Source organism: Asterias rubens, chromosome 11 (assembly GCF_902459465.1).
Source record: "Asterias rubens chromosome 11, eAstRub1.3, whole genome shotgun sequence".
Lineage (NCBI taxonomy): Eukaryota > Metazoa > Echinodermata > Asteroidea > Forcipulatida > Asteriidae > Asterias > Asterias rubens.
Genome location: NC_047072.1, coordinates 16,392,113 through 16,413,617, shown reverse-complemented (window position 1 = coordinate 16,413,617; position 21,505 = coordinate 16,392,113). Strand labels below are relative to the sequence as shown.

At 39.1% G+C, this 21,505-nt stretch overlaps 1 protein-coding gene across 1 annotated transcript; it reads left to right on the top strand.

Annotated features, from left to right (window-relative positions):
* The first annotated feature begins 290 nt into the window (after positions 1-290).
* LOC117297080 (ubiquitin carboxyl-terminal hydrolase 16-like) lies at positions 291-20,235 on the top strand. The gene is made up of 17 exons (XM_033780210.1): positions 291-399; positions 1,610-1,754; positions 2,419-2,516; positions 4,091-4,201; positions 4,765-4,969; positions 5,615-5,727; positions 6,909-6,956; positions 7,491-7,661; positions 7,978-8,111; positions 8,707-8,794; positions 9,289-9,465; positions 10,426-10,482; positions 11,060-11,230; positions 12,498-13,422; positions 14,515-14,621; positions 16,077-16,163; positions 17,163-20,235. The coding sequence occupies exons 2-17, from the start codon at positions 1,652-1,654 to the stop codon at positions 17,556-17,558; spliced, it is 2,991 nt and encodes a 996-aa protein (XP_033636101.1). The 5' UTR covers positions 291-399; positions 1,610-1,651; the 3' UTR covers positions 17,559-20,235.
* Positions 20,236-21,505: the final 1,270 nt, after the last annotated feature.

Below are 21,505 nucleotides of genomic sequence, written 5' to 3'. Positions count from 1 at the left end.
AGCTTGTGGTGACCATGGATTAGAAGTTTACTTTAGGCCCTAAAGACTTTTTGTCTGCACTGAACCCAAAATAGTACAAGTAGTCTAGAAATTCGTGAGAAATCGCCTCTAAGTTTTCATTCTTATGTTTACTCTGTTTACGCGATAATTAAGAAACCCAAAATGTAGCAGTTTTAATGAACTTTTTACCAGATTATCTGAATTACGCCTAAACGCAATACGCCAACAGAGGGCGCCATCTTAGAAAGTAGGAGGAGGAGAAAATGAATGGGAGCGGCGAATGGTCTGGCCTCGGATCAGTTTTTACGTTGTGATTTACATACAGTGTGAGGCGGATACTTGACAATTTGCAGGACATGTTGAAATCGGAAAACCCCGAAATAGGAGTGAAATTAACAGGTAAAATGTAGGGTTTTGATTGAAGAAGGCCTTAGAAATTAATGTAATTTTTTTAAAGACGTGTGTTTACTGTGTGGATTTGTAGAAATTTTAAATGGATTTTAACGTTATTTTTCCTCGTCTAAAGTAAGACGTTGAATTAAAAATTACAACATTATCGAATGGACAACTCGACCAGCTAACAAATATTGATAACACAACCATATTTCATGCACAAATTGTCTGTTAATGGTTGGTTAAAAAGCATGGAGGTGTATAGGAATGTCTTTCAATTTACGATATTAAAGGATCGTTATAAAAATAATAATAATTTGGCTTAGGACAAATAAATGATTACAATTTAAATGATTGAAATGAAAGTTGATTTTTTTTTTCCTTTTATTTTCCTGAACAATCGGGTGTGGGTTGACCCACATTTTAGCAGAATCCTATTCCTCTTGTCTTGGCCACCCCTCGAAACCTACTCTTCGAGTCCTTATATGGTTTCATATGAGGCTCATTGCGCTCTGGACTCCAACTCGTGGAGACGATATAATCATAATATAGCGGAACGAACCTCCAGGACCCCATCTTTAATGAATCTACCCTAGTCGGCATTTTTATAAATTACAGTCACAATTCCTACCTACGGGTAGGTTGTTCTTTTAAACCAAATATTAAAGACCCTGGACACTAATGGTAATTGTCAAAGACCAGTCTTCTCACTTGCTGTATCTCAACATATGCAGAAAATAACAAACCTGTGAAAATTTTCGCTCAACCTTCGTCGAAGTTGTGAAAAAATAATGAAAGAAAAAAACACCCTTGTCGCACGAAGTGTGTGTTCAGATAATTGATTTCGAGACCTCAGATTCTAAACTTGAGGTCTCGAAATTAAATTTGTGGAAAATTACTTCTTTATCGAAGACTACTCCACTTCAGAGGGAGCCGTTTCTCACAATGTTTTATACCACCAACCTCTCCCCATTACTCGTTACCAAGTAAGGTTTTGTGCTAATAAATATTTTGAGTAATTACCAATAGTGTCTACTGCCTTTAAATAAATATGAGATGTGGTCACACTCTTGATGTGTGTGCTTATGAATGCTGAAATTTTGTATTGACCCCAGTCATGCATTTTAAATCACAACGTCATCTTTATCTCAGATGCTATACCATTTATTGAATAACTCTAATAATAATAACTGATTTTGACCTTGTTTGTTTCCAGGTGGTATCTAATGTCTGAAGTTGTTTCTACTCTGAGCTATCAATGCGTGTGAAGGAGCATCCCACATCAGCCACTATGGGGAAGAAACGCAATAAAACCAAACAAAATGACTACCATAACACATCGGATGAAGATATTCTGAAGGGTAAGAAAACTTGCAAATCAGAGCGACAGTGTTGTAGACACGGTGGGCGAGCCTGCCCAGAACTAACAGGTTTTACCCAGCACTCTGAGCGAAATATACTGTATTGCCCAGCACAGATTTCCCCAAGATTGCACTTCAGCAATGATGGCCCCATATCTAAACATACTGAATATATTTGTCAAACCACTGGCCCTTGGGGGACTTTATTGGATTTAGAGCCCACCACTGAACTTATTTTAGCTACAACACTTCATACCGAAAGATCCATGGAATTACATTTTTGAAAGGGCAAGGTCATTTTCAACTTTACAAAGGGCACTTCCATTAAAAGTCTGTGGGAAGCTTTTGAAGGGGCACTAAGGCCAAGACCAGAGACAACAAGGGCATCCATGTAATTGTAGGCCTGGAGTTGAATCAAGACCAGAGACAACAGGGCATCCATGTAATTGTAGGCCTGGAGTTGAATCAAGACCAGAGACAACAGGGCATCCATGTAATTGTAGGCCTGGAGTTGAATCAAGACCAGAGACAACAGGGCATCCATGTAATTGTAGGCCTGGAGTTGAATCATATTTTTAGCTTCAAAAAATTTCAATTGAATGAATCGTGAGTCATATTCCTACTTTATACTGATGAGATGTTATTTTGGTTTGCTATTTATCAGGAAAGCCCTGTTCACACATTGACAAATCTGTCAATTTATCCGGCATCAAGAAAGGATTGAAACAAGCTGGTGGCTCTTCCAAACTGGGTCAATGTGTGGTAAGAATTTAACATTTCTTAGCTTCAAAAGGACACCATCCATATTGTAACTAATGTTCAATTTATCTTCATATATCCAACTATATTCAAACTTGGATCTGTGCAAGTGTAAAAGCTATCTGTAATCTCCTGTCAAACAATGATAATATCAACCAGTTTTAAATTGTGCTTTAACACCCAAACATGCCGAAGGGCGTCTCAAAGCGCTTCCAACATTATTACCCCTGGACACTGGGCCGTTTAATTCTAAACCATCTCAGCTCCCTGGGGAGTATACAGCCTGTGCAACAAATAATAGCTGCTCGGCTAAACCAATCACAAGAACTATCTCTGCCCTCACAGTAGTGATGGGCGAATAGTGAAATTTTGATATACGGTTACCGCTGGCCAACTATCCAAAATTAACCGGATATTCGAATAGTTTTTTCACCGCTAGAGGGCGCTGTTCGTTTGTGAATGAGATCTTATGGGCGGATTGATATTAGTTTTAGACAGTGTCACTCGGTTCATTCATAACAATAACCGGATCTAATTTAAAGATGGCGATTTGCTTTTTCTTTTGATCGTGATTGACTCTACGTTAAGCTTGGGCGATATCTCGATATTATCGAATATCGCGATATTAATTTGGAAACGATTTCCATATCGGATGGATTTGGTTTTAATCGAAATATCAATATATCGCGATATATCGCGATAATCGCGATATATCGATTAAATATCGCGATGTATTTGCTAGCTGAGACATCTTGCACCTCAGATTTGGAGTAAAACCAGAAGAATAGCTCATTAGAACACCTCTCTTATGCTATGACTGTCTCTTCTACAACTTTCACTTGGATTTTAAGACTGATGATGTCAAATTTCATTAATCGCGATTATATCGAATATCGCGATTTATTGTCGGCGATATATCGTGAATAAAATAAATCGATATCGCCCAAGCTTACTCTACGTGAAGGAAAACTTTCGTAATCTTTGAACAAATTACGTCAGAAATGTCATTGTTTAAACTCTTCACGGATGTGAGCATAGTTAATACTTAATTTATGCTGTTTTATGCTGTCTTAATAGAAGTTTCATAAGGATTCAAACAAAACATTCCTATCAGTTGTCGCCCGAAGTCCGCGGATATTCGGATATTAAAGAATATCCGGTTACTTGGTTGTAATTACAGGACTATCCGGTTTATAAATAGGTATTCGCGCCCATTGCGGATATCCGGTTAAGAAAAAAAAGGCATTCGCGGTTACGGATAGGAAAACCTATTCGCCATTAACCAGATATTCAAGTTATTCGCCCAGGCCTACCTCACAGGTACCCATTTACCCCTGGTTGGAGAGAAGCAGTCCTAGTTAAGTGTCTTGCACAGAGACGCAAGTATCACGACCGGGACTCAAACCCACACTCTGCTGAACAGAAACACAAGAGCTTGAGTTTGGTGCTCTTATCCACTAAGCCATGACACCCACTTTCTTACAGGAAAAGTAAGATAGAATAAGATGAAGCAGGTTAAAAGCCAAACTATCTAGAGACTATTGACTTGACTGATTCTATCTCTCTTTATTTCCTAGTCTTGTGTGAACGATAAAGGAGCGACTGAGAAGCGTTTAGCAGCTAGTAGTGAAGATAGCGGAGACGGACCAGAGAACACCATCTGGCTCTGCATGGTTTGTGGTAATCAGGTGAGTTGGGTTACCAGAGAACAAGAATTACATCTAATGAAAGAGTGTGACCTTGCTTTGACCTCTATTTGCTGGCCACTGCCGTCGTGCTAAAGACTTGCTAGTCTGGAAACTTCTGCACCCTAATAGAGGATGCTTGCGACCGCTAAATGATGATGAATGGTGACCTCTATTTGACCTTGATTAGACCTTGATATGTCTTCTAAGAACTTGAGCACATCAGTCCAAACAACAAACTTCTTAAACTTTTCAAAAACTCCTCTTTTGAGTTTACTGCAATACTGGATAGAAAAAACACTATTCAATAACTCTCTTTTGAGGGAGTGTTGTCCCTGAAAAGTATACTCTGCTCGTCTTCAAGCACTACTTAAGCAGCCTCACCATCGACATTCCAGCTTTCTCCTGAAGACGAGGAGAGTATACTGTTTGAATCGAAATGTCCTGACCAAACCAGCTCTTTTCAGAGCCAACAGTCCCTCAAAAGAGAATTATAACATGTTTGTACCTGCAAGTTTATTATATGTGGAGTTTCTTCTTATTTGTTTTCTTGTTCTTAATCTTAGGGATGTGGTCGAGGTTCTCAACATGAACATGCCTTGAAGCACTATGAGACACCTCGTAGTAACTTCCATGCACTCTCATTATGTATCAATACTATGCAAGTGTGGTGCTATAAATGTGATGATGCGGTGTTCTTGGACGACAGCAGGAAGCTACATGAATGTGTGGAATGGTTGCGTAAAGAGATGGGAGCACCCAAACTTCCAGGTAAGATTATGTTTTGTTTATTTCTTCATGTTAGAGCAAGTTCGAGTGGGCACAATAAGTCGACCCGTGGTTGACTATTGACCAGCAATGTACATGTGCAGTGTCGCACCAACTCGAACAACTCATTTGGAGGTCTAGTCAACCTTCCGCCTTGTCGCTACAGTGTCACTGGTTCCTCTCTGCGCTTTACACATGTTTGAATGGAACATGCTTTTGGGACCAGTGAATAAACCATGGGCTCGAGGCTGGTTCCAAATGGTCGACCACAGTAGTCAACCAATGGTCGACCAGCCTGGGTTCAAGTGCAAATGGTCAACCTTTAGTTAACCATTGTGCACACTCGAACTTGCTCTTAGGGGTCATCCTTCGAATGGGACGTAAAGCCGTTGGTCACTACAAATAAATGAACCTAGTGCACTTAGCAAAAAGAAGATACGCCCCGGTGTTCCTGATTTTCTTGGCAGCATTCTGCATATTTTATGAGACGAGGCCAGAATATTAGAACAACTTGAAAGAGATACAAGTAGGAGACAATAACACTGTATTTATCAAATCTTGGTTTGGTATCCAATAAGAAAATGATGGGCGATCTTGTTTTTTCAGCATCCAAATAATATGTGCGACTTATCCAATCTTTACTTGCAGCTAAGAAGAAATCCAAGGATTCTGACGGTGACTCGATACCAATGAAAGGGAGTATGGTAGGAGGAAGTGCATCGACTAACAGCGTCAAACAAGAAGGCTCTATGAAAGTCAAGGTTTGTTTTTTGTTTGTTTAATTTTTTAGACAGGGATGTTATTTCTCCGTTTTTATCCAGAAATCTGTTTTTTAATCCCCCACCCCAACAACAATTTGTTTATATATTTTTTTTTTTATATTTTATAACTTAAATCAAATTCATATAAAAATTAAGATAAAACCTTATGCAGGCCTGTGAAATCTCCGCTTTAAAGCGGATTTCCACTCTTTTTAATTTTCCCAGTCGGCATTTTTCTTGGGTTCCGCTTTTTTCCCGTCCTTGTTTTTCTTGCAGGCTCCGCTTTTTTCCCGTTCCGTTTTTATCTTCTTCTTGTTTACATTCGAAATAGATTGTCAAGCAGCACGTACGTGTAATCGGGAAGCGCTTTAAATGCAATTTGATGTGAGTCTGGGGCTAGACCCAGTAAAAAGCTCCGTGTTGGTCTTTCATTGAAGCCGTTATTGTTAATTTTAGCGCGATGTCTGTTTTACATGTACTTCAATGTCTGATGTTCCATTGCATCAATAGAGGGCGCTTTACTAAAAAGCCAACACCTTGAGACAAGATTAGGCACACATGGTTTTCCCCCACGCGACGTATGTTGTGTACGGTGTGTATTTTTTTGCAACAAGTAAAATATATGGCAGTCGACTGCGGGGACTCATCGCCCTTGTGGATTTATTCCTTTAGGAATGCTACAAAAAAACTTGAAAATGATGATGTACAACACATTGTAACATGTAAGAATTGTGGCCTATGTTTCTGTGAATGTGTTGTGTATGCTTAAGTTTTTAATTAAAGCCTTTTATTACGTTCGTAGTGCTGGCCCAAAATCCGGACAACAATTTTCCGTTTTTTTGTTCATGACCCGCTCACAGGCCTGCTTATGGAACACCCCAGATTGCAGAATAGGACTTTCAAAACCAAAGATGAATGTATGTTAAGCAGGTTTCATACCCGCAAGCTTTCTCTCTCTCAAGCTTTCACCCTTTGCGCTTTCAAGCTTTCATGATTTGCGCTCACAGTTCAGGTTTCTTTTTCAACAGCCCATCACATCCCTGTTTAGATGATCTTCCCTCTCAAGGGAACTCGGCAAACTCGCACAAGGAGAAAACACCAAGCTGGCAACAGCCAATCCGTGTCATACAAACATTGGTTTAACACATATGTTTATGAAATTTGTTCTCTTTTTTTTGCAGGGTCTCAACAATTTAGGGAACACATGTTTCTTCAATGCAGTTATGCAAGTAAGTTTATTATAATTTATGATCTCTCTCTTTTTATAATTTTGGTTTTTACCCATACACCGATGTGTGTTAGCACTGTATACTCAGTACTTTCCCAAGTCCTGTGAAAAAATATCACAGGCATGTTACTCAGGTGGAATTCGAGCCCTCGACCCTTTCAATTCTTGAGCCGTGTCTTACCAACTAGACTACTGAGGTTCGAATCCCACCCGAGTAACATGCCTGTGATATTTTTTCACAGGACTTGGGAAAGTACTGAGTAAAACATCTCGTAACTTGCACTCCAGTTCAAACAAATCTGCCTTTTTCATTCCTGGAAGCAAACACTGTTGGGGTGACTGCACCTTTTCTGTTGGACCCCAGGTCACGGAACAGTCTTCCTCATAACATCAGACAATCACCTACAATACAGACTTTCAAGACATCACTCAAATCTCACCTGTGTACAAGAGCTTACTGTTCAGCACCATGAACTATTATCGTCAGCATATGGCGCCATATGTTTTGATTAATTGTATTTTTTTGCCTGTTCAGAATATTACTCAAACCAACGTCTTGCGAGAACTCCTACATGAGAAGTGGATGTCTGGGAAGGAGGTTTGCATTCCGGATGATACTCATCTCCGCATCTCACTGGACTCATCAACTCAGACTCATTTCTCGTTCGATGGTCAGAAGAAATCTGAAGATTACATTGAGCCACCGGTAAGGAGAAAACTCAAAGACATAACTAAGGCCTTTTTTTTTTGTTCCTGACACTTGTTTCCTGATTAGCATGATGCTTTACTGTAATTCCTTCTCTTCACCAAGGGGTTTAAATCGGTACCCGTGAGGGTAGAGGTTGATTTTGTGTATAAAAAAACCTTTGGAGCGCCACAGCAGCTCAGAGCTGTATACTCCCCAGTGAGCTGAGAAAGATTACAGGAATGTTATTGACCCAATGATGAGGACACTAGCATAAAAAACATTGAGACGGTTATTATGAAATGTGTTTTTATTTTCATTGTTTGTTCCCTATCAGGCCCCAGTCACCATTAGTCTTCCACCTCCTGGGTCATTGACCTCTTCACTTGTCGGCTTCCTTGATGAGATGAACAAAGGAGGCAAGTCAAGCATTGTCAACCCTAGAGGGCTCTTCAATCAGATTTGCCAAAAGTAAGTCAGTAATAATAATAAGAATAGTAAGTAAGGTTTGCGGTGACACCATGTGTGGCTCTGAGGAGAGCCAGTTGGTACTGCTTCACGTTTTGGTCAGTGTGCTGTGACCTAGGTGTCTTGCTTAAGGACACAGATGTCAACTGGGATTCGAACCCACACTCTGCTGTTCAGAAACACCAGAGCTTGAGGCTTAACCGCTAGGCCACGACACACTATTATGATGTAGTAAAGTCTGTCCCACTCCAATATAGCTCATCAGGCCTGTGTTTATACCAATTTCCTTGGCATTAAACAACTGAGAATATTTCTATTCCCCCTGGACAGGATGCCAGTCCATCACATGTTACTCCCCAGCTCTCGCCTGTACCTACTTGTACTCCTGGGTGGAGAGAAGCAATGTTAAAGTTCCTTGCCACAGGACACAAGTGTCACGATTGTTCAGGCCAGGATTCAAATCCACATTTTGTGAATTACTGAACTTGAGTCCACCACCATAAACCGCTTAATAAATCTGATTCTGGGTTTACTCTTGCTACAACCCTAGAAGTGATTTCACTCTCATAATTTGATTGTTGGATATTTTATTTACCAGGGCGTCTCGTTTTAAAGGCTACCAGCAACAAGATAGTCATGAATTGCTCCGTTATCTTCTAGATGGAATGAGAGCAGAAGAGATGAAGGTAAGCACATGAAATAGATCAGCTGTACCACCATTACTGAGGCTCTGGCACCTCAATGTTTTGTACACAAAGACATGGATAAATCATAATCTTTGTTGCGCTGTATGTGAACTAAGTGTCTCCTCAATGATTTTGTGCTGCTAGCAACGCAGAAATGGCGGCCCAGGGTTGCATTCATGGATCAGCTTATAGACCTCATGGACTGACATCCAACAAGGCTACTGTGTGCACATGGTCATCCATTTTTGAAGCCAGGCCGATGCCCAACCAAGATTACTATGTGTATACTCGGTTTGCAGTAACACCATGTGTATACCTACTTTGTTGGGTAGATTTTGTTCTTTTGGAACTAGGTCTTGCTTTTAAATCTTCTGTCACGGAGTAGATTTTTAAAGTTGGGAGACTGCTTAGTTTTAAAAAGAACTGTCCTAATATAGTTTTCTGCACAAAGCACAAAACTTATGACCTTCCACGTTTCTGTTTACTTAACTCAGAGAATGCAAGAAGCCATCTTGATGCACTTTGACATCAAGGGGTCAAAGGTGAAGAGTCTAGACGATGCTACAAAGAAGAAGATTAAGATGTATGGTCTACATTGTAAACATACATTTGTTGATAGTGTGTTTAGTGGTCAGCTGTTGAGTCTGGTGCATTGCAATGAGTGCCATGAGGTGAGTCAATAAATTCAATCCTTCAACCAATCTTGAACTCTTGGTGGCAGCAGACATTTCGGTGGTACCTGGAAATTTTTTGTACGAGTTTGACCAGCATTCTTTTGTACAAGCGATTTGCAAAGTAAAAGTCCTGTGACCGATTAGATGATTGCCACTTAGCCCTACCCTTAAACTCGTCGCAAGGCAGCGCAGTACAACTCAGGTGTCTGCTGCCACCAAGAGTTCACAGGGCTGTTTTTGCAGCGATTGTTTTGCAGGAGTTGAGCACAATTCAACTGAGGCGAATTATTCATTGCGAATTTGTGACGTCAAAATTTGTATCGCATTCACATTTGCAGAAAGTATGAACCAGGCTTAAAGGGAACGTTCACTATTGGTAACTGTCAAAGACCAGTGTTCTCACTTGGTGTAATTCAACATATGCTTAAAATAACGAACCTGTGAACATTTGAGCCCAGTTGGTCATCGGAGTTGTGAGAAAATGATGAAAGAAAAAACACCCTTGTTGGACGAATTTGTGTGCTTTCGTATAGGAATAAAAGACTTCTAGCTAGAAGTCTTTTATTATTTAAGTGAGAAATTACCTCCATTTCAAAATCTATGCTACTTCAGAGGGAGCCATTTCTCACAATGTTTTATACTTTAGTTATTGTCAAATGTTTTATACTATCAACGGCTCTCAAATGCTTGTTACCAAGTCAGTTTTTAAGTTCACATTTGTTTCGAGTAATTACCAAACGTGTACCCTCCCTTTAAGTCCCAAAGACTAGTGCATTACAAAATACAACATGACTTTGAACTGACTTTCTATGCTCTCGCAGTGTCTTGTTTGTTTTCCAGAGGCCAGGGTACTACACATTTACATGGATTGCCAATTTAGTGTTCCAATTTATATGTTGTATGTGTGTAAAATATACAAATATGTACTCATGATTGGATTGTGTGCTTGATTTACAGGTATCTGAAGTACTAGAACCATTCCTAGATCTATCGCTACCTATCGTGGAATCAAAGGTACGTCGTTTATAGATTCTATTTTTTTAGTTCATGCTCTCCAACCAGCAACGAGAAACACTACTGGCAGGAAGGAATGACAATTTTATTAAAAACCATACATTTATGAATAAATAAAATTGCAAAGTGCCATATGTGATTGTATGTGATAAAATTATTGACCAATGAAAGGCACTAGGCAACTTTAGTAATTGTCAAAGACCAGTGATCTCACTTGGTGTAGCCCAACATAAATGCATAAAGTAACAAAGCTGTGAAAATTTTGAGAAAAACACCCTTGTTGCAAAACTAGTTGCGCTTTCAGGTGCCTAATAGTAATAAAAGGCTTCAGCGAAAGTCTTTTAATATTTGAGTGAGAAATTTCCTCTTTCTCAAAATCTATGTAACTTCAGAGGAAGCCGTTTCTCAAAATGATTTATACTATCAACAGCTCTCCAATGCTTGTTGCCAAGTAATGTTTTATGCTAACAATTATTTTGAGTAATTACCAATAGTGTCCACTGCCTTTAAAGTGATTTACACTCTATTATGAATTATTGGAGAGTTTGATTGTAAAGTTAAAATTAATTTCCAACAGGGAAAGAGAAATACAGCGCCCCCAAGACCTTCAGAGAAACAAGCCACATTATTAGAGAAGAGTTCAGAGGTCACATCTCCCGTTACCGAGGCATCGGGGTCAAGAGATGAAAACAAACTCAGTAAACATCAAATCCAGAAGGCAAGAGAGAAAGCTAAGAGAGAAGCAAAGGTCAGAATAAATCTATTAATATTTATTCATAAATACCTCAGACAGTTTTGCAATTCCGTTTGGTGGAAAGCGCGTCACCTGGATGTTTTAATGGTTGATAATGACCAGCTGGAGCTGGTTATAACCGGTTGTTTTTTGATACATTTAGAGGCATACTACGTGCTTGGGCCTTTATCGCACGGCCACAACCCTGCCGGTTTTAAACGGCAGTTTTAGAACTCGTCACTACCCTTTTATTTCCTTATTTATTTATTTTTATTTATTGTTAACCTCGAGTAAACCTTTTAGTGAGAACTTCTGCATTAGGCTTTCATAAGCGTAGAATGCCTGGTAACGTGGAGTACGCATGCGAACTAGCCAAAATGCTTTGCTTATCGTAAGCAGAGCAATGATATTGGGACCAGGGCTCAGTTTCATAGAGCTGCTAAGCACGAAAATTTGCTTAGCATGAAATTTCTTCCTTGATAAAAACAGGATTACCAACAAAATTTACATTTGTTGCATATTGCTTGGTACTTGTATTCAGCTGTTGTTTAATTATCCTGAAAATCACGTGGAAATTTGGTTGAGAAATCTTGTTTTTATCAAGGCAAAATTTCATGCTATGCAAATTTGTATGCTTAGCAGCTCTATGAAATTGGGCCTCCTACGGGTCCCCTCTCTATTTTCTCCCTTTTATTAACCTTTTCTTATTATTTGAAAATGCTTACTCATTGACTGAACAACGACATGAACTAATATCTAGTCGTGAAATATTTTTTTATTTTAGGGTTTGTGCATCAAACTTCATTGTCTTACTTGGTGATCCTAATTGTAAACCGATTTACTATCACGAGTGTTACTTATAGATAAACTTGTGGCGTGTCATGGCCGAGCGGTTTAGAGCACCGGATTCAAGCTCTGGCGTTTGATCAGCATAGTGTGGGTTCGAATCCCGGTCGTGACACTTGCTACGTAAAATTGGGGAGGTAGTGCTTTCTGCTCTACCGATCAGGTCTTGGACCGATGATACCCAAGCCTACATCCATATGGACTGTAAAGGGGGTAACCCTGTTTCAGTCCTAGGAGTAGGTGGCAACGGCCTCTGGAAAAAAATAGTTGTAGCCCACACCTTGAAGTGGCCTTCAGGCCTTGTGTGTCTGGTAACTTGCATAAAAAAAACTTTGGGTTCTTATGGTTTTCATTAAATTGATTTGTTATGTCACACCTTCTTCATAGAATACAAAGCTTCTAAACGTAATGCCATTTTTCTTCTCAATAAATACAGAGAAAGCATCGTAAATCACAAAGCAGCCAGCAGGAGACAACCAATCAAGCAGGAGCTGAAGAAACTCCTAACCAATCAGAGAATGAAGAAGAAGTGTTCCAGGATTCAAACGATGCAGACAGTGAAACATCGCTCTTTGATCGTCCGGATCGTAAAGGAAGTGTTGACTTTTCCAGGACGGTCCGAACCACTGGGTCTACTTACAGTCTTTCTAATAAAGCGCAAAATCAGACTGGAGCTGAGACTAAGAAGGAGAAAATAACTGTCAATGGTGGAACGAATCATGACATCAAATCGGAAAGAACTAAATGTCAAGATGATCCGCCTGAGATTGATACTGACGAAGAGTCAAATAATTTAGTAGGAGGGATTAAAAAATTAACAATTGAGAGCGCTCCGTTGAAAAGTCAGACAAATGAAAACAAAATGGAGTCATCTGTGGCGGCTACCTCATCAGAAAACATCAACGGCAATTCATCAACAGCTCCTAATCCTCCAAGTAGCTACGATATTACCACTAGCTCATCAAAACTATCTGAAGAACAATTAGCCAAACAAAACGGTCAAACTGAGTACGTAGCCTGTAATGGCTTGGGGAGCAGTACAGGGGATAGCACAGCAAGTGCTAAAGATAATGATTTGGTCAGTAAAGCTAAGGACCAGGCTAGCAAAGATGATACCGAAGCTAATAAGTCTAGTATTGCTTGTGGATTTACAGCAGCTAAACTCGCTAAGCAGGAAGATTTCTCACCGCCATTGTCTCCCACCTCTCCAAGCCGGTCTAGAGTTATGTCAACTTTAGCTCCTCGCTACCAGGGGAAGTCACTTGAGTGTTCTGTGGAATCCTGTCTCAGCCAATTTACCGTCCCAGAATGGCTCACTGGATCCAATAAATTCGGATGTGAAAACTGCTCCAAGAAATTAGGTATGTCTGTTATTATCATCTCACCGTCATCCTTCATCCTTGGACGGAATAGTAGAAGCAGCTTTGATGAAATGGTGCCAGGTTGCTTTATCCCTCATGAGTTGTTGGGTTTTGTTTGGATTAAGATTCGTGTCTTTGGTGATGGTGTCTGGGTAGCTCATTCTCCTCCTGCCTGTTATTATGTTATCACACAAGCGCGAGTGGAATACAGAAAAATATAGCACGTCTGCGTCCCATATCCAACGAGGCCAAGACGCAGACGCGCTATATTTGTTTGTATTCCACGTCGCGCATGTTACAACGAATTTATCTTCCAGTCTCACGTGCAACGTGCGAAGTTTAAAAATTCAGAACGTTATTTCGCGATGAAAAGCATGCACGTGCACAAAGTTTAGAATGTAACTTTTGCACTATCCGTACATGGAGCGTGATGCATTGACGTTCACAATACAAATCGCTGTGGTGAGAGCGCTAAATAAATGTCTCTTATTATCATTAATACACACTGTGCAATAAAAACACTGGAAGTAGTATATATAGGTTTTTATACCACCCTCTTGTTGGAGCTTCTGATTGGTGGATTAACACGTACTGGAAGATACAATGTTATGAATGTACTTGTTAAACCCATTTGACAACTATGGGTTCTTGTTCGGTGTTAGTATAGCCCGAAAACCTATTGTTTTTGTCCTCCTGGCAAACTCTTCTCTACAGAACAACTCAAGATTGAAACAGAATTGAACCTTGAAACTCATCTGACAATTGAACCTCAACATCAAGACTACATCAACCTAGTTTTCATGAGGTCATGATGATGTCATCAGGTGTTGAATTACAAAACAAGCATTTGTTAATTAGTGAAATAATTTTCATCTCACTGAGATGAACATTATTTTTGTGTCAGCACCTCGGCCAGTAATATTTTAAGGGATGCTTTCTACCCTCATTATCTTCAAACTGTTGAAGTTTAATGTAAATCTGTGGACATTGTGTTTTGTGTCCTTCTGCCACCATGGTACCTGCTTGGAGTTATTGAATAAGTTGCATATAATTCTTTCTTAAAAGAACCTTTTGTTTGATTTTTTCTTTTAGAAGAGACAAACAAGGAGAAGAAGATAGTCTACACTGATGCTAGCAAGCAGTTACTCATCCATCAACCTCCTTCAGTTCTGACTCTCCATCTTAAGAGATTCCAACAGGTATGACCTTTCAACTTTGACCTTGAGTCACTGTAGAGCTTCTTTCATTTTTTATTTCGGAGGTTATTTTCTGACGCTGCTCCATTTCTTTGGAATAGTCTTCATGTGCATACTCGCCAGGCTAGTTCTTTACACTGTTAAAGTGTGGATACCGTTGAGCCAAATAAAAGGAAGGAGGAGAGCCTCTTTTTTATTTTAATGGCGGACCAACACATTTTTCAAGACAACCGACTGGGCTAATTGTTTTTCTTCATGCAGTGTTGTCCAGAAGCGCCAGCAGCCGGCGATTTCGCCGGCTACTGGGTCCTTTGCCGCCGACTACTTTTTTTTTCTTTTTTTCCCCTAGATTTGTTGGCCTCCTCCATTTCCCCCAAGCTTTTTCCTGTCAAAGCCTCAAAAACCTGTTTTAAATACAAAGAAACCTTTCTACCATTTGTGAAACCCCCCTTCACAATGACATGCAAAACAAATACTTGAATGGAATCAAAATCTATGACAGGTTCAGGAGTCCATCTAACAAAACAGAAGTTGATTCCCCCATGTTTTTGACCAGCTCAACTTTGCACTGAGCCCTGCCATGGGTATCAATCCTGTAGGAATCGGATGACACTACTTTCTCTTCTGATGGGTGGGGAACACTATATCAAATGTCCACCATGTCCCCTCTCAAAATTGGCCTAAGATTGCACCACAGAGCATCTAAAATGCAAAAAAGAATTCAGGTCCTTAAGCAGGCTGGGACCCACACCGTAAAGGCTTCACACTTGCATGTTCTCTCTTGCCCCCTAAAGTTGGTGTCATAGATCCACAACTGAAGATGCTGTTAACCAAATAGCTTCTACTGATGCCCACATTTTAAAGGCTTTATGTTCTGTTTCATTTATTATGCCTGTTATTGGCCTACAATTGCCCAAAATAGCATCTAAAATGGTGCATCATAACTTGAAGTAGGCCTTAAATTCCAACATCTGAGAGGGGGCACATCACCAATAGCAAAATGGTGTATAAAAACTTGAAATAGGCCAACATCTGAGAAGGGGCACATCACCCGTCAGACTACCTAGATTGCACCAGAGAGCATCTACGGCCTAAAAAATTTGACTTTCGATGTCTCCCCCAATCTTTCAAGACAAGGCAGGCTCAGGAGTCAATTTAACAAAAGATGTCATGATTTTAAGAACATTTATTCAATGGATTAAGCAAAAGTTTCTCAAAATGCACCATAGAGCAGCTTCTGCTCTGAGAGTAACGCTTGCGTGCTTGCTAAGTACTTAGACAAAAACCGGCTACTTTTTCACCTGCTACTTCAAAAACTGTGGACAACCCTGCAGTGAGGGTGCTAAACATGGGTTATTGTTGTTTGACCGTAGGTTCTAGAGGCCAAAGTGTCAATTATTAACCAATGTAGTCGATAATTAGTCTGTTATTCTAGCTCTTGTATTTGTTTTCAACCAGGTTGGATATTCATTGCGGAAGATCACAAGACATATTAATTTCCCGTTGGTTCTCAACCTAGCTCCTTTCTGCAGCACCTCATGCAAAGTAAGTACTTTATGTAGAATCCATCTAAAAGTTATTCATTGTCTTCTCTCTTGGCTCTCGTAAGAGCGTTGAGAATAAATACCCAAATCCAAATGAAATAATGACGATGAATCTGGTGAAATCTCACGGAATGGGAAAGCTCCATTAAAGACCCTGGACACTATGGGTAATTGTCAAAGATCAGTATTCCCACTTGGTGTATCTCAACATCCGCATAAAATAATAAATATGTGAAAACTTGAACTCAATTGGTCGTCAAGTTGCGAGAGAATAATTCAAGAAAAAACACCCTCGACGCATGAGTTACCTTAAAGTTGTGTGCTTTCAGATGCTTGATTTCAAGACCTCAAAAGCAAATTCTGAGGTCTCAAAATCAAATTCATATGTTTTAGTGAGAAATAACTTCTTTCTCGAAGATGATGTTACTTCAGAGGGAGCTGTTTCTTACAATGTTTTATACTATCAACAGCTCTCTGTTGCTCGTAACCAAATAAGTTTTTATGCATACTGGGAGCTGAGAAAGATTAAAAGGAATGTTATTGGTGCCATGACCAGGGGTGGATTTCACAAAGAGTTAAGAATCAGTCTGATCCCGAGTTGGGACACGTTACTCTTCTTAACTTAGGACTACCCTAAATTTTTGATAACTCCCAGAGTCATAGGACTAGTCCTAGGTTAGGACCATCTTTGTGAAATCGACCCCTGGGTCGATTTCACAAAGAGTCCTTACTTAGGACTAGTCTTAGGAGATATGAAAAACATATGGCTAGTCCTAAGTTAGGACAAGTAACTCGTCCTAACTCGAGACAGGACTAATCTTAACTCTTTGTGAAATCCATCCCTGGGCCCTTGTGTAAAGCGCATGGATACGTTATTGTGAAATGCGCTACATGTAAAAAAGAACTTGTGTTTTTATTAACTCTGATATTCAGAATGTTTGTAAATTCTCACTCCCCTCACATTCATGTTGATGCGTTTATTTTGTTTCTTTCTGTGTAGCCTTACAGCGACAGTAATCAGCAAGTGATGTACGCCCTCTATGGCGTAGTAGAGCACAGTGGACGATTACACTTTGGTCACTACACAGCATTTGTCAAGGTGCGCCACTCGGCGGAAGCCTTAAGACGCTACGTACTCAGCATCCCTAACAATCTCAACTCCCTAAATGAACAATGGAACAATTCCTTTAAACTTGCCAATGGAGAGGACTGTGGTGTAGAATCGGCTTATTGTCATGACAACCACTCAGCATCCTCCTCCTCTTCATCATCTCGTAAGGTAACGCCCCCTGAAGGTAAATGGTACTACATCAGCGACTCGCATGTCAGTGAAGTCACCGAGTCTAAAGTACTTAGCTCACAGGCTTACATACTCTTCTATGAAAGAATCCTTTAGAGTCCTCAACTATTCTGAATCCATCAAAATCCAGCGGAAGGGTTGATTAGTGTCAAACAGGTCCACTGAACCCAATTTCATTGAGTTGCCTTAAGCAGAAAATTGCCCTTAACAAATTCCTGCTAATCACAAATGAGCAGGATACCAGTCACAAATGCTGGTAACATTAATGTGCTTAGCATCATTTTGTTGTGCTTAGCTACTTTTCTGCTTAATCAGCTCTATGAAGGTGGGCCCTGGTCATATTAAAGACACCAAGGGCCCAACTTCATAAAGCCTGTGAGCATAAAAACTTGCTAAGCACAGAAGAATCTTGCTTAACAGACACTGGTTAACAGCCAAAATGCCATAATGTTTACATTGTTGCAACTAGTGCCCCACACAGTTTTGCTCAGCATTTTTTTCTGCTTAACAGCTTGATGAAATTGGTTCCTGGCAGGTGGATGAATTATTCGTATGTGTAGGATGTAAGTTAATGATAGAGTGGTGTTAATACTGATAGTCGTATAACAACTTATTGTACTGCAAACTCTACGTGAAGAGGTCAATAGTTAGAGCCTAGCCGCAATCATTACAAAAGGCCTTTTTACACTGTCGACTTTCTATTTGTGTTGAAACTTATCTGGTTAGATTCAGTATTGACTCAGTAAAGTTTCAACAGGGATGCAAACTGTGTTGCTTTCACACTAGCTCTGCGCAGAATCATCTCTGGTTAGAGTCAGTTTTGACTCGGTAAAGTTTCAACAGGGATACAAACTGCGCCGCATTCACCCTAGCTCTGCTCTGCGCAGAATCATCCTCGGATAACTGTTGATCCAGGTATTTTGTGATAATTTCACACTGCACGGTCTTAACCGGATTCAAGCAGGACGCATCGCTCTATCCGGATAGACACAGTGTTGAAAGTCGGAAAGTGAACAGTCGATATTGCACAGATTGTTTCTGTGTCCAACACAGATTTGTTTGTAGTGTGAAAAGGCCAAGAGAATGTAGTCAAATTCACAAAAGAACTATGATTCATACTTAATCTCGATTACATTGTACACAGATTCTACTCAGAGAGTTGTTAGTATTACATAATAATATCATGTGCATCAATTGTAATGATTTCAATTATACAATAGTTTATTTGTGTGGAGTATGAACTAAGCTGAGCTAAACAAAAATCACTTTATTTGTTTAATTGCTGTGATCTGCAGAATTGCTGTAATGCAAATAATGCAAATTAATTTATTTGGGAATGCATTAGTATTTTGATAAAAAGTTTGACAATGGGAGACTTTTGAGACGCTGGCGGCAGCAGACATACTGGTCCTTTTTTGTTTGCAGCTCTGAGCGTGCACACACGCTCAGTATTGCGTACTCAGGCCTGAGCATGCGCAAAACTGTGAAAAAGGACTGTCCAGAAGTTTCCCATTTCTAGTTGATTTGATATCTTACTGATTCTGCTTATTTTTGTACTGACAGTGACATAGTTACATCGGTTACCCTGTGAATTGTATTGTACACCTGGTACCCTATACTTGAATAGAAATGTATCAATTTTTAGTATAACCCAATACACAAATGTGTGTTGGCACTGTACACTCAGTATTTTCCTAAGTTCTGTGGAAATAAATTACAGGCATTATTACTTGGGTGGTATTCAAACCCATGACCGTTGCAATTCTAGAGCATTGTCTTACCAACTAGACCACTGAGATTGCCCGGTGGCTTATGTCGAGTGTATTACACAGGTTAGTGGGGAATTTTGGTTTGTGCGCGTGTGTACTCAACTGTACTAGGCATTCTATGCTTATACAGCAAGTGCAGAGATTTGTATTGCACGTAAGCGGAGAATGGTGATTGCAAGTGCAGACTACGGTGGTACACAGGGACATGACATTGGCCCAGAATGTTAGGTTGGTTGTTTAAATGTTTGTGCTCCTGGAATATACCAAGGAATGTTATAAGTTAGAATGTCAAATTGAGGAACATTTAGAATTCAAGCTGTCTTAAGAGAGTTTTCATCAGAAGGGAGTAGGTAAATATAACCTCTTAGAGAATCCAAACATCTTTCAAAGCTCCTGTGATATTGAAAGAGTTGATTCAGCATTTAAATGTTAATTTCAAAATTATCAAATAAGTGAGTTTCGTGAATGCTAAGTTGATGCAAAACCAAAATCTTCAAATCTGGAAGGTATTTATATTCGTTGAAGAATAGACTGAAAGTAAAAGACTTGTTTTATAAGGAAACTTTCTAAAAAGCACAATAATTATTTGATTTGCTGAAATGTTTTTGACAGGTTGTTTTATGACGATTCCTAAAAATTAAAAGAAATCAACACTGTAGCAAACCTTGCAAGGAAATCTGTTTTGTGGAAGATTAAGGTAGAAGAATTAATCTTTGTATTTTTGTAGAATTTCTTTTAATTTGGGCAATTGATGGAAACGCTTTTGCAATTATGAAAAGTTGTGTTTCTTTTTATGTTTGTGTAGTTTCATGATAGAAATTTGTTTTATATTTTGTTATCAAAACAATGTTGGGATGTTCTCAGGAATTTATAAGTGGATTTTTATCCAAAAACTTAACAAGATGGTCGCCCGCAACATTTTTCTTGGTGTAACCTTTTTTCAGTATTGTAGATTTTCTATTTAATAGTTCCATTCATATATGCGACAGACTTTATTGCTAATTAGAAGAGTACAATTATCAAACTATTCCTTTTTGCTGTTGTTTCCATATTTTAATATAACACTGTAGCTATAGTAACAAATAAATGAGGATAAAATAACCTTAAGGGAATTCTCTCTAAAGTAGTGAAAATTGAAGTTGAGAATCAAGAAACAAACCTAACCTAACTTGAGGTACTTTCTTCCTATCTTTTAAACTTATAGTGTAGTTATTTTAGCTTTTTATTCTTTTGTCCTATATAAGTTGTACCCATCTAAGTTTATGGATAATGTTAATGTTTGAGGCAGCTGCAGAGTGTATAATGTATATAATGAGTTTCAGTTTTATTTTCAAACAATATTCCCAAATCATATATTTTGTCAATTTCTTTTGGTTATCTTCTCGACAATTAATTGTATAACAACAAAAATGTAATTGTTACTTAAAGTTTAATTTCCCAATTATGTATTATATGTGTCTAACAATGGAGTGTTTGAAGATTAATAAAGCAAATTGTTTAGCTAAAAATCCTGCAATTTTCTACCCAGAAATAAAAGAAAGTCATGACTAGAGTTTGGGAAATTCAGTTGGATTGTATTTAAGATAACTACCTTGTACATCAGTTGGGTATTAAACTATTTTTTATCCATGATCTGTGTCTTTGTGTGAGTTTTCTTCTTGGTTTTGCTGCTTTTATTTCCCAAAGCCCAAATCTGAACTGATTACGTTAGGTGTGACCAGTGCTAGTGGATTATGGAATAAAATCCACTTTTTGAAACATGAAGGGTACATTTTACCTTGGCCTTTGGCGAGTGCAGTCTTTTACACATTAACTATTACTGAATCTTTTTTAAATAACTCAAGAAGGCATAAAATTAATATGCTTATTGTTGCTAAGAGGCAAAAGATCTGAAAACTGAAAAAAACCCATCATTGTGGTCACCCCTAACTAATCAATTATGAACTAAATTGTCAACACCTGACAAAATAAAACTTGTAAACAAATTTAATTTACAGTTTTAAATTGACATATTTTGGAATAAAACTTTATCCCGGGTCCATCAAGGCCCATACACTGTGCACAAGCAATGGGTACAGGAATATTCCCATATCACGGATTCAGCGAGGCCCATACACTGTGCACAAACGATGGGTACAGGAATATCCCCATATCACGGGTTCACTACGGCCCATACACTGTGCGCAAACGATGGGTACAGAAATATTCCCATATCATGGGTTCAGCGAGGCCCATACACTGTGCACAAGCAATGGGTACAGGAATATCCTTATA